At 44.5% G+C, this 12,462-nt stretch overlaps 1 protein-coding gene across 2 annotated transcripts in view; it reads left to right on the top strand.

Moving 5' to 3' along the window:
* Window positions 1-1,839: 1,839 nt before the first annotated feature.
* SGF29 (SAGA complex associated factor 29) overlaps window positions 1,840-12,462 on the top strand; it is a gene marked incomplete at its 5' end in the record, with an annotated part of 28,440 nt that continues 17,817 nt past the window's right edge. Inside the window, one exon of one of the 2 annotated variants that reach the window (XM_082643596.1) lies at window positions 1,840-2,054. Coding sequence is in view for 1 of the 2 variants with exons in the window: in XM_082643597.1 (XP_082499723.1) it covers window positions 1,858-2,050 (193 nt within the window). The remainder of the gene's footprint in view (window positions 2,055-12,462) is intronic. The other variant, XM_082643597.1, reaches the window with a different exon arrangement.

The following is a 12,462-nucleotide window of genomic DNA, read 5'->3' as shown; positions in this document are numbered from 1 at the left end:
ACGAGGGAATTCCGAAAGGAAATTTTTAAGAGTCAGTTTATTTCATCCCTTTCCTCCATTGGGTTCCATGCATACTATGCCACCTTCTGGTCATGATATGTTTTTTGTGTGTGTCAAGGAAAACCACCATTACATGTGAGTATAGTAGTTATAATATCTCCCACCTACCTGCCACATGAGGTCAGGTTGAAGAGAGAGCTTTTTGTTTTGCTTAAGTGGGTGATGGGTGAGCATGAACAGGGACAATCTGAGAGATTGGAGGCTGGCTTTACACAGAAGGTGCCTGAAGCAACCATGTAAAAAGCCAATCCTGAAGGGGGAGAAACCAAAGAGCAGAGAAGGATGTGAGCATGGCCCACAGCAGTAGAACTCTGTGTCAAGGGAGGAATTTGTAAAGGGATTGTTAGGAAAGTATGCTATGTAACTCTCTCCACATGCCCTCAAGAGACCGTCAGTGAAGGGTGCTGTGACTTTTCAAGGCTCTTTGGAAAAGCATTTCAGATGTGTTGCTCTGAAGTGATGAGACTTAACGGATAAATGAAGAAGGCCCAGATTTCTTTGCCATGCTGTAGCTTTCTCACAGGAAGGAACTATGCTGCCCAGACAAAGGGAGTGTTCTGGTCAATTCCACAGTTCTAACTTTGTCCTATATGACAGTACCTGATACATAGTAAGTACCCAACAAATGTGAGCTGTTATTATTTTTATACTGCAGACACTTAGTGATGGATTGAATATGGGCTGGGAGGGAAAACGTGATATCAAGGGTAACTCCCAGCTGCCGGCTTGGGCCATTGTTGCCAAGTGGGAAGGTAAGAAAATGAAAACTGAGGACAGATGATTCTTTTGAGAAATCTGCATGTGGAGGGGAAGACAGAGCTACCTCTTACAATATGGGCAACACTCTAAAACACTTTTAAAAATTAATCAAGTGATACATTTTAAGTGATACATGTTTATTGTAGGAAACATAAGAAATTAAAGTCAAACAAACAAAAAGTTGTGAGTGCCAAATCTCCCCTGAGGAGAATCTGAAGTTGGTATTTGACATTCAGGAGAAATAGCTTCTGAGACTCCTACAAACACGAAAATGTGAAGTCCTTGCTAGCATAAGCCTCATAAAATGCAGGATATAAAGCTGAGACTGGGTAGATGGTCATGCCATTTATTGAGAGACCACAGAAAGAAAAGCAAGCTTGCAGGAAGAAATTGATGCATTAAGTTTTGGGCTGAAACAGTTTGTGTTGATGTCTGAGATTCTTCTAATGAATAAAAAAATATTGAAGGCCTATTATGTACCAGGCACTATGCTAGGTAGTTGGAACACATAGGTGACTAAAACAGATGATCCTGACTTTATTGAGCTGGCAAGTGTATCAAATAATCGAAAAAATATATAATTATAAACTTTGGTAGGGGTTATGTAAGAAATTACAAGATGCTAGGATGTAGACCATTGTAGTTAAATACTTGCTCACCCAACTGTAGTACATTCCTGGGAAGATTCCCTAAAAGCATGATTTCTGGGTCTACAGATCTGCTTGTTTCTATTTGTTTTTAAAGAATTTAAAAATAAACTTTATTTTTTGGAGTAGTTTTACGTTTCCAGCAAAATTGAGGCAGAAAGTACAGAGAATTCTCATATGCCCACTGCTCCCACTTCAATCAACAATCTGCTCGTTTAAAAAAAGTATTATTGTTTTATAGAGGCATTTATTGGGGAATGGGAGAGGATACTGAAAACACACAAGGACCCTGGTTTGGTAAAATAAGGTTCAGTTGAGTCGGGAACAGTGTGTAAAGTGAAAACTACATTTCCCAAGGGGCAGCGCGGCATGTCACGGAGGAAGACGGCGCATGCGTAGAGGGGTCCTCCGCGCTGCGACCAAGCTCATCAAAGGCAAAAAGCGTGTGTGGTTTTCGCCCTGCCGCGAATCTTCGAACGCAAGCGCGTTGTTATCCGCAGACTTTGAAAAGCATTCGAGGGACCGCGCGCCTGCTCCCGCCGTCGCAGTTTCCAGCGCGACGTGCTTGTTCCACCCGTGGCTCGGTAGGTGGGTATGGGTCGCGGTCTGGGACACCCCCACGCCCCGCCTTCGCCCACCCCGCCCGGAGAATGGCGGGAGCAGAGGGCTGACGGTCCCCATTCCCGGGCCTTGCTGAGGCGGCTCTTGAGAGGCGGTGCGCACGCGCCCTGGGCTGGGAGAGGCAGGGCGCGGGGAGGGAGGGAGGGAGGGCTGGCGCAGACCTTCTGTAAGGTCTGCGCTTGCGCCCGCCCGCCCTGCGAAGGTGGGAAGCAGCCGCACGTGGAGCTTGGCTTGGTGGCCGGGAGAGGTGGGGTACCCAGCCCAGGTGCGAGAAGACGAGGGCAGAGGATGGGCCCCGAACCTTGGCAGCTTCTGTTATTTGCTCAAGATGTGACCATCTTAACCAAACAACCTGATTCTTCCTTCACATTCCTCCCAGTGGCTCATCTCTCTGCCCCTGTTTGCAGCCAAAATTTCAACCTGTATTCACCAGCACCTTTTCTCCTCCAAACCCACTCCACACAGGCCTTGGCCCCCACCCCTCCACTGAAACAGCGCCTTGTCAAAGCCACCGATCATCTCTAGGTCGCCAAATTCAGTGTTAAGTTAGTTCTGAGACCCCTAGCAGTATTTGATGCAGTTAGTCACTGCCTTTAATGGAAACGCGTTTTTTGTTTGCTTTGTGGAACATTCTCGTCTTTAGCTTCAGCTCTCTCTGACTTCTCTGCTGATTCTTGCTCTTCCTTACGTTTAATGGTTGTACTGCCCCAAAGCGTCATCCTAGATCTCTGTTCAGTGTTCATTTCCTGGGCTTTAAATATAAATACCGTCTACTGTGCTTAACTCTCAAATTTCTGTCTTCAAGTCATTGCTCTTCCTGAAATTTTGAGTTTTACCTTTCGCCTTGCTCAGTTTTCTCTTTCTTCCAGTTGCTTAGGCCAAGCACCTTGAGTTATTGTAGGTGTCTTTTGCTTCCTCTCTCTCCTCCTCCATCAGTCAGCACATATTTATCCTTGAGGCTTTGAAGTTTCACTCCTGGGTGTCCAGTTGTAGGTATGTTTGGTATTTGGTCAGTCCTTTCTGCCTGAAAATTTCTGTTTTCATTTTTGGCGTTCTCTGTCATTTATTCAGATTTAGCCATTTATGTATTCTGATCCATCCCTTTTAGAGTGTTTATTTCACCTACAATTGAGTATACCAAACTGTTTAATATCTGTGTTCCTCTGGACTGTAAGTTTCCTAAGATCAAGGCAGGGACTGTTTGTCTCATTCACTGCTGTATACCCCTCATGCCTGGCACAGAGTAGGTGCTTGATAAATGTTAATGAATGAATGAATGAATGAATTTACAAAGGGAAAGTACCTTTTCTCCATAGGTGGTAAGTAGACAATTCCTCTTAAGAGGATATTGGTTACAACTAATTTGTTTTCTGTGGTCAGGGAAGAGAAGATATTGAACAGCCCAGCTTCAGAATTGTTGCAGTGTTTCTAAGAGGTTTCCAGGATTCAGTTCAGTTCTGCAGTCTATTTTGAGGACTTGGTAGGTGCCAGGCCCTGTGCTAGTTGCTGGGAATATAAAGATAAATAAAATTGCATCCCTCTCGTCTAAGAGGTGTGACAGGAGAGACAAGTGAAACAATTAGTCTCCGGGTGTATGTGTGACAGGTGCCAGAACGGAAGTTGGTGTACCGTGTTTTGGAAGTTTCTGGAAGTTTTGGTTGCCCTTGGCAGCAGGGCAGATGAGAGGGGCCTGGGACAGCCAGATCTCCCTGCCAGTTGTTTCTGGCTGTAAGCAGCTTTGTCCTTCTATCCTAGTATGCCATACAAATATTGTGTTCTCTGAGTGCCATGGTGTGAAAAAGGTTGGCAAATACTGCTGTAAAAGTGTTAATTTTGCTGCCATTTGATTTGGACCCTGAAAAACGAGTAAATTTGAGAGATCCAGAGGGGAAGAGGGGGAAGGATCAAAGGTATTTCAGGCAGGCATAACAGAAGCATAAAAGTCTGTGCTTGTTTGAGGCTGGGGCGCTGGGATTTTTCGGCGTGGATATTGTAGGTCAGTTGAGAGGTGCCCTCCAGGATCTGAAGCAGTGCCTTGGAAGTGTTTGGTAAACCAGAGTGTTCATTTTATAAATACCTGGCCCACCACGAGGCACCCTTTTCTCAGTGGGTAGGTCCAATTAGAGTCTATAGTTTTAGAGACCAATTTTCTGGAGCTAGAAGCAGGGATGTTAAGTCAAAGTCCTTTTTTTCTGATTTCTAAACTTATATACAAAGATTCTTACAAAGGTTTTAAAAATGAATCTCACTTGGAATTTTGATGAGTCATCTGCCTTGGAAAAAATACCCAATTTATGTCACTTCAGGATTTGTGGTCACTGTATCTGTGGAGAGGAAGGTAGAATGGTGAACACTGAACCAGTGGGAGTTGGATGTTGATTCTAAGTTGTCTGAGCCCTTAAGGCTTAGGTTGCAGAGTCAGACACATCTGAATTTGAATCCCACCTCTTCCACTTATTATTTGTGTTTTCTTGGTAAAGTCATTTATTTCTCCAAGACTCAAGTTTCCTCAGTACTATGAACAGTACTTTGCAGGATTGTTAAACAGGATAATCCATGCAAGAGTGCTTAGCACATGGTAGGTAATCAGGAATAGCTGTCATTGTTACCTTTACTTTCCTACCTCTTTCTTTTCAGACGGCACAATGAATCACTGTCTTACTGGTGGTATTTTCAGTGTAATCATAATAACATAACAGTTGATTGGCAGTTTACAGTAGACAAATTGCTTCTACTTCCATGATCTCTTTTGCTATTGAATATGCTGAAGTTGTGACAAAACTTAGAATTGGGAGGAAGAGCATAGATTTTATAGTTTGCAGACTTGCAATCCCAGCTCAACTACTTGTATTTCCTGAGTTACCAGCATAACTTAACCTGTCTGAACTTCAGTTTCCCCAGCTGTAAAGAAGGTGGGCTTGTAGCATTGATGTAGGTTTAAAGGAGAATCACCTGTGTAAGCTTCAGTACAGAAGCATGGTAGGTACTGGGCGGGGGTGGGGGGGGGGTAAGTGGAAATCAACGTCTTAATTTTTTTAAAGAAACTGATTGATTAATGTAGCTTCTTACTGATGGTGGCTAAATTGAGGGTATGAGATCTGAGTGTAGAGTCTTAGATGCTTTGCTTCCCTTTGACTCATAACAAAGCTTTTATTGTCTTGAGTCCTGTGGGATTCTTTTTAGAGTGTTTTAAGTATAGGATGTTTGCATTTGTTTGTATGAGGCCTTGGCTGCTAGTAGAGAGTCAGAGAACAGTTTTAAGCTGGGTGTTTAGCAGCTGATACGTGCTTTCCACCTGAAGCCTTTGTCCCCAAGAATTACCTCTTTTTAGTCAAACTTCCCAGTTGCAGGTAACAAAAAGGTAACCCAAACTAGTCTAAGCAGAAAAGGAGTATCTATTGACTGTATCTGCTTCAGGCATGGCTGTGTCCAGAAGCCTAAATTATGTCACCAGTATTTTCTGTGTCTTCTCAGCTCTGCTTTTGTCCATGTTGATTTCTCCCTCAGGCAGGTAAAAGCCTCCATCAGTTCCAGGCTTCCATGCTACTCTTTTTTTAAAACATCTTTATTGGAGTATAATTGCTTTTTTTTTTTTTAAACATCTTTATTGGAGTATGATTGTTTTACAATGGTGTGTTAGTTTCTGCTGTATAACAAAGTGAATCAGCTATATGTGTACATATATCCCCATATCTCCTTCCTCTTGTGGCTCCCTCCCACCCTCCCTATCCCACCCCTCTAGGCGGTCACAAAGCACCGAGCTGATCTCCCTGTGCTATGCAGCTGCTTCCCACTAGCTATCTATTTTACATTTGGTAGTGTATATATGTCCATGCCACTCTCTCGCTTTGTCCCAGCTTCCCCTTCCCCCTCCCCATGTCCTCAAGTCCATTCTCTACATCTGCGTCTTTATTCCTGTTCTGCCCCTAGGTTCTTCAGAACCATTTTTTTTTTTAGATTCCATACATATGTGTTAGCATACGGTGTTTGTTTTTCTCTTTCTGACTTCACTCTGTATGACAGGCTCTAGGTCCATCCACCTCACTACAAATAACTCAATTTCGTTTCTTTTTATGGCTGGGTAATATTCCATTGTATATATGTGCCACATCTTCTTTATCCATTCATCTGTCGATGGACACTTAGGTTGCTTCCATGTCCTGGCTATTGTAAATAGAGCTGCAATGAACATTGTGGTACACGACTCTTTTTGAATTATGCTTTTTCTCAGGGTATATGCCCAGTAGTGGGGTTGCTGGGTCATATTCCATGCTACTCTTAACCAACAGAAAGAGGTTATCTTTTTGCAGATAGCTCTAGCAAAAGATCTGAAATTGATCTTGGCCAGATTTGTGTCACATATCTCTTCCTGAACCAGTCATGGTGGTCAGGGAGAATATAATATTTTCATGGGCCCAGGTGGTATACCCAGCCTTGGAGCCAGGGTGAGGGGTGGTTTCCCAAAGGGAAATTAAGAGTGCTATTACCAGACCTAAATATTTACTTAAGAAAAATGAATATGTGTGTTTAAAAAGAATCACATATGGCTGCTCATAGCAGTTTTATTCATAATGACCAAAAGTGGAAATAGATGCTATTCAGAGAGAACAGGTTAAACAAACCAGTTTGTTCATACAATAGGTGCAACTCAGCAGTAGAAAGAAGCAAACTCCTGATACACACAGCAACACAGATGAATCTCAAAATACATTAAGTGAAAGAATCCAGACACTAAAGAATATGGATGGCATGATTATGTTTCTATGAAATTCTGGAATAGGCATAACTAGTCTGTAGTGGAAAATATCAGAACAGTGGTTCCCCTTGTGGGTAGAAATAGAAAGTGTGGCCATCTAAGTGGAAAAAAGAGGGTGCTAGGACCCAGAAGGTTTAGGGTACTGGGCCTTGCTTCAAAATTCATAAGAATTCTGAAACTTACAGGAATTGCGTAACCTCTTCTTGGTTTGAGACTAATGCTGAGATCAACTGGGACCCTTGGACTCAGATAATGGGCAGCTTGGGCTGAACATTCAGTTTCCTCCCAGCTGAGAGCTGCCTGAACTTTCAGTTAGATGTGGTCCTGAGTCTGCATTCCGGCTTTGCACCACCAGGCTTAGTGTCCTCACAGGGGAGAACCACAGAAACCTTTGCCTCTGCTGAGAATGTGTGTTCTGGGGAAATTCAAGTTCACAGCTGACTGGATCCAGAGATAGCAGTAGTTTATTGGAAAATCATAAAATGAGTTGGTTTTCCCAGGCAGGGCGCACCCAGTAAGCAAAGCTTAAGCAGGAGAGGGCCCTCAAATGGTGGGGGCAGTGATTGCTTCCCCAGGCTTGGGATGCATCAGCGTTTTCTGTTCCTTGTGCCTTTGACTGCTTTGCTCAACTTAACACAGTCCCTGTCTTTTTTCCTGGTAGTCCCCTGACCCACATCTACAGATGAGGAGGCAGCTTGTATCTACTAAGTGCACGCTCTGTGCCAGGCACTGTCTATCACCTTACTTGTGTGGTTAGTCCTCACGTGGGTGCTCTGGTTTTTATAGAGACTCAGAAAGGTTAGAGAACTTTCTCAGGGTGAGAACTTTATAGCTGTTCTGTCCCCATTCCTCTCCTTGGAACACTCCTAAAATATGCCCGTCAGTTCATTACCTTGATGGCTCTATTGCAGGCAATCACGAGGGGACACAACCAACACACTTAAAACCATTCTGTACCTAGGCAGCCATTCTGTTTTTCACTTTCAGTGCAGTATTCAATAAATTACATGAGGGGACTTCCCCAGCGGTCCAGTAGTTAAGACTCCATGCTTCCAATGCAGGGGATGTGGGTTCAATCCCTGGTTGGAGAACTAAGATCCCACATGCCATGCAGTGTGGAAAAAAAAATGAAATTAAAAATAAAAAAAATTTTTTTTAAATAAATAAATTACATGAGATAGTCACTTTACTGTAAATAGACTTTGGGTTAGACGGTTTTGCCCAGCTGTAGGCTAATACTGTAAGTGTTCTGAGCACATCTAAGGTAGGCAAAGCTAAGCTATGATGTTTAGTAGGTTAGGTGTATCAAGTGCATTCTCAACTTATGATATTTTCAACTTATAGTGGGTTGATCGGAACATAACTCCATGGTAAGTCAAGGATGATCTGTATATTACATATACAGAAGGTATCATACAAAATGAAAATCATTGTAGGTTGCTGGGATTTGCTTTAAGATATTCTTTGATGTTGTTGACTTTTTTTTTTTTCACCTAAGTTAGGAAAAAAATGGAAATAGAGTTGTGACCAGAGTACTCTGGGGAGCCAGGGGAGTTTCTGACTGCCTCGCTGGTTAAGGAGTACCCCAGAGAAGAGAGGGCACTGGAGTAGGAACTCGCTGCCATTTGTCAGTCAATTCCCAGGGGAGGGGCATCAAGGTAGTGGAAACAGTTTGATGGTCCTTTCAGAGAGCTCAATACCGACTGCTTCCAGAGAGAGCAGTAGTTCATTGTATGATAAAATCATAAAATGAGGTTCTCCTAGGCAGGGCACACTACCCAGTGGGCAAAGTGAGCCTCCAGAATCCTGGCACTCATCTCATTACTTCAGAATTATTGGGTTGGCCACAAAGTTCGTTAGGGTTTTTCCATAAGATCTTTTTGGCCAACCCAGTACTTAACACTGAACAGAAATGAGGTGAGAAGAGAGCATTTTAAAACTCACAAGTCAGTGTTTTTATGTGAGGGCATCCCGACAGGTCTCTTGTCAAAAACAGGGCCCTCCTTTCCCACCTCTGCCTTCTGATTGCAGGATTAGGCCCTGCCTGGCTTGGTATTTGACCTACTCCTTCCCCTCCAGACCAAGTGGGTCAACTTTTTCACTTTGGTTGGCTGAAAGTTTCAACGTCAATTTCATTGTCTGTCTCTGCATCTACTAATTGCAAAAGGTTTTATGAGATAACATACTTTTTCTTCTTGTATGTACATGGGATCTCTGGAGAAATACCCAAAAAACAACAGGGGTTGCCTCAAGGGGTGGGAGATTTCATTGTGTTTCTTTTAATCGTTTGAATTTTTTTTACTGTGTGCATATATTATCTAGTAGTTAAAGGTTTTCTTTTTTTTTTTTCCCCCTTAAGTGGAACAGACTTTGTATCTAACCACAGTGAGACAAAGAGACAAATGATATTGCAGTAATGTGATGAGAGCCTAAACTAAGGCAGTGACAGGTGTGATGGAAGAGAAGGGTCTGGATTTAAGAGAAATTTCTCAGACAAAATCAATAGAATTTGAATGGGGATTGATCAGGGGCATGGGGTTTGGAGATGAGCAAGGAGAAGACCCCAGGATTTCCAGCTTGGGAAGCTGGCTGGCCAGTGATGGGCACCACTAACCCACGTCTGGAAGGCAGAGCCGTGTAGGGCAGGAAGTGTGAGGTGTCTGAGGGGCATCATGGTTGGGACGTTCAGGCGGCAGCTGCAGGTCTGAGCTGGGAGCCTTGGAGAGAAGTCAGGGCTGATGATGCTGATGTGGAAGTTTCAGAATATGGGTGCTTGAAGCTGGTGACAGTGCTCAGGGAGTGCTTAGAGAATAAGAGGATCCAGGGTGACCTTCCACTGAGGTGAAGGAGGAGGGCAACAGAAAAATAGGGGAGACTGGAGGCCTGGAAACCCAGAGAACAGAGCTTTGAGGAGCAGCGTGTGGTCAGGTATTCAGTGCAGCAGAAAGTTCCAGGAGTTGGCAGGAGATCATAGGCACTCAGGGAGAGCCGGACTGCAATGGTTAAAGATTAAATGGGAGTACAAGTGAGGATGGTGGGTACCGTGCCAGCCCTGTGCTAGGTACAGAGGATAAAGTGATCCCTGCTTTCAGAGACTGGACACGCTGGGGGAGGGGACAAATACACACACACACACAGAATTGTAATACGATTTGATGGGTACAGTGGTGGAGAGATGCACAGGGTATAATGGGGACACAGAGAAAGGTAACTTCACCCAGCTGAGGAGACTGGGGATTTCTATGATTAGAGGAGGGGGTGACTTGGTAGTAATCCAGGTCTTAGAGAACAGTTAAATCAGGCAGAGGATTAGGGGTAATATGCCTGCAGGAAGAACATCCCAGATAGAGGGAGCCGCACAAACAAAGGGCACAGGCATAAGAAGTTACATGGCGCCCAGTCAAAAGCGGAACAGTTCAGTATTACTGGAATATAAAATGTGAGGCAGACAGGGCTGAGAGATGTTGGAGTGGGGGAGACATGAAGATGGAAACCTCTTTGTGGAGACCTTGTGTCCTGTATTAAGGGCTTGACTTCTCCTGGGGGCGGGGACGTGGGAGGGGATTGAAAGTTTTTGGTAGGGAAATGATATGGCCACACTTGTCTTTTAGCTGGATAGTCCTGGAGCTCTGCAGAGGGTGGATTTGAGGGAGACGAGAAAGCAGGGAGGAAGCCCAGCTAGGAGGCTGCCGTATAAGTTACGGTGAGACGGACCTGATACAGCCTGAACCAACGAGTGAAGGACGAAAGAGGAGTGGATGGAGTCCTGAAATACTGGGGCAGTAAATCAGCCAGAGTGGTGATTGGTTGGACATGAGGACTGAGGGAGAAGGGGGAGTTGAAAATAACTCAGGTTCCAACATAGGTGGCTGAATGGGTTAGGAGGAGTGTGCTACCACGTAGGGGTTTGGGGGTGGGGTGAGTAGGGAAGGGATGAGCTTGCTTTGGGACATACTGATTTTTTTTTGAACAGTTTTACTGAGATATAATTCACCTACCATACAACTCACCCATTTAAAATGTATAATTTATTGCGTTTTTTTAAATTAACCCCAGGTATTAAGCATGGAGCTTGAATATTTCTTTTTTTTTAAGAAGATGTTGGGGGTAAGAGTATATTAATTAATTTATTTTTTGCTGTGTTGCATCTTCGTTTCTGTGTGAGGGCTTTCTCTAGTTGTGGCAAGCGGGGGCCACTCTTCATCGCGCTGCGTGGGCCTCTCACTATCGTGGCCTCTCTTGTTGCGGAGCACAGGCTCCAGACGCACAGCCTCAGTAGCTGTGGCTCACGGGCCTAGCCGCTCCGCGGCATGTGGGATCCTCCCAGGCCAGGGCTCGAACCCGTGTCCCCTGCATTAGCAGGCAGACTCTCAACCACTGCGCCACCAGGGAAGCCCTTTATTGCATTTTTTAAAGTATATTCAGAGTTGTGCAACCATTATCATCATCTTATTTTAGAATATTTTCTGGGTACATTGATTTAACAAAATTTTTTTTATTATGGAACATTTCTAACATACAGAAGTAGAATCACATAAGGAGTGTCTGTGCTGGGCAGAGTGATTTGGGGTCTCCTCTGGTGGAGATGTGCAGCCAACACGAATCGTTGTTACGGGAATTTCAAAATGGACCTAACTTCGGGGAGGGGGGTCAGGGCAGGAGAGAGGTGGTGTGTGAAGGAGTAAAAATATGAAGTTCCTGTCGATTTCCCAACACTACTTACCAGTGGGGTTATTGGTGAAAGGGGGTTGTTGATAACAGCAGAGATGACTGTTCTTGCCTGAGGAGCTTCCAGGCTAGTTGGGGAAGAAAAGATCTACCTACATCCACTGGCTGGAAAGCCAGTTTATAGGTCTAGGTAGGTTCCAGGAAAAGTCAAGAGAAAAGTTAGGCTTATTTAGGGATGGTCAGACAAGACCAGTTTTGATCTGGTTGTTGAAACAAGTGTAATGTTTGTATCCTTGGCAGAGAGGGAGAGGGTGAGGATGGTACACCCTTTCAGCCTCTTTGGAGGGTGGGGTGGGATGGGACAGGACATCTGCGTTTGAGTATGTGTAGATAAGACAGACCAGAAGAAATGTCAGCAAATAATGACAGATGACACTGGATATGTCTCAGGGCTGGATCCCACCCCTCACCCTCCAGCCTCTTCAGATGCAGCCCCATTCTCTCATCCTTGGACTTGTTCTCAGTGTGCTCCCGCCCCTCAGCCAACAGGCTCACATTTCCTCCACCTGTAAACCCTCCTCCTTCTGCTTGGCCTCCCCTTCAAGGCTCCACCCCTGTCTCTGCATCACAGCCCTGCTAGCAGGAAATTGTTATCTTTATTTGCTACCACACCCCTCCTGCATGGTGGTGGGTCTGAGGGCAGGAGCAAAGATATTGAGGAGGGAGAAGTTTGAAGTGTCAGAATTCTCAGGGAAGGTAACTGATTTACCTGGCAGCAGAGTGGGAGTGCTTGCTATCAATGCTTGTATAAACTAAAACCCACTGTCCGGCTGGGGGGGCTTCCCCAGTTCTTTTTTTTTTTTAATTTACTTTTATTTATTTTTGGCTGCATTGGGTCTTCGTTGATGCACGCGGGCTTTTCTCTAGGTGCAGCGAGTGGGGGCTACTTTT

The sequence above is a fragment of the Mesoplodon mirus genome, assembly GCF_964341445.2.
Source record: "Mesoplodon mirus genome assembly, chromosome: 15".
In the NCBI taxonomy this organism is placed as follows: domain Eukaryota; kingdom Metazoa; phylum Chordata; class Mammalia; order Artiodactyla; family Ziphiidae; genus Mesoplodon; species Mesoplodon mirus.
Note: the sequence above shows the minus strand (reverse complement) of the source record. Positions and strands in the feature narration are given on the sequence as shown.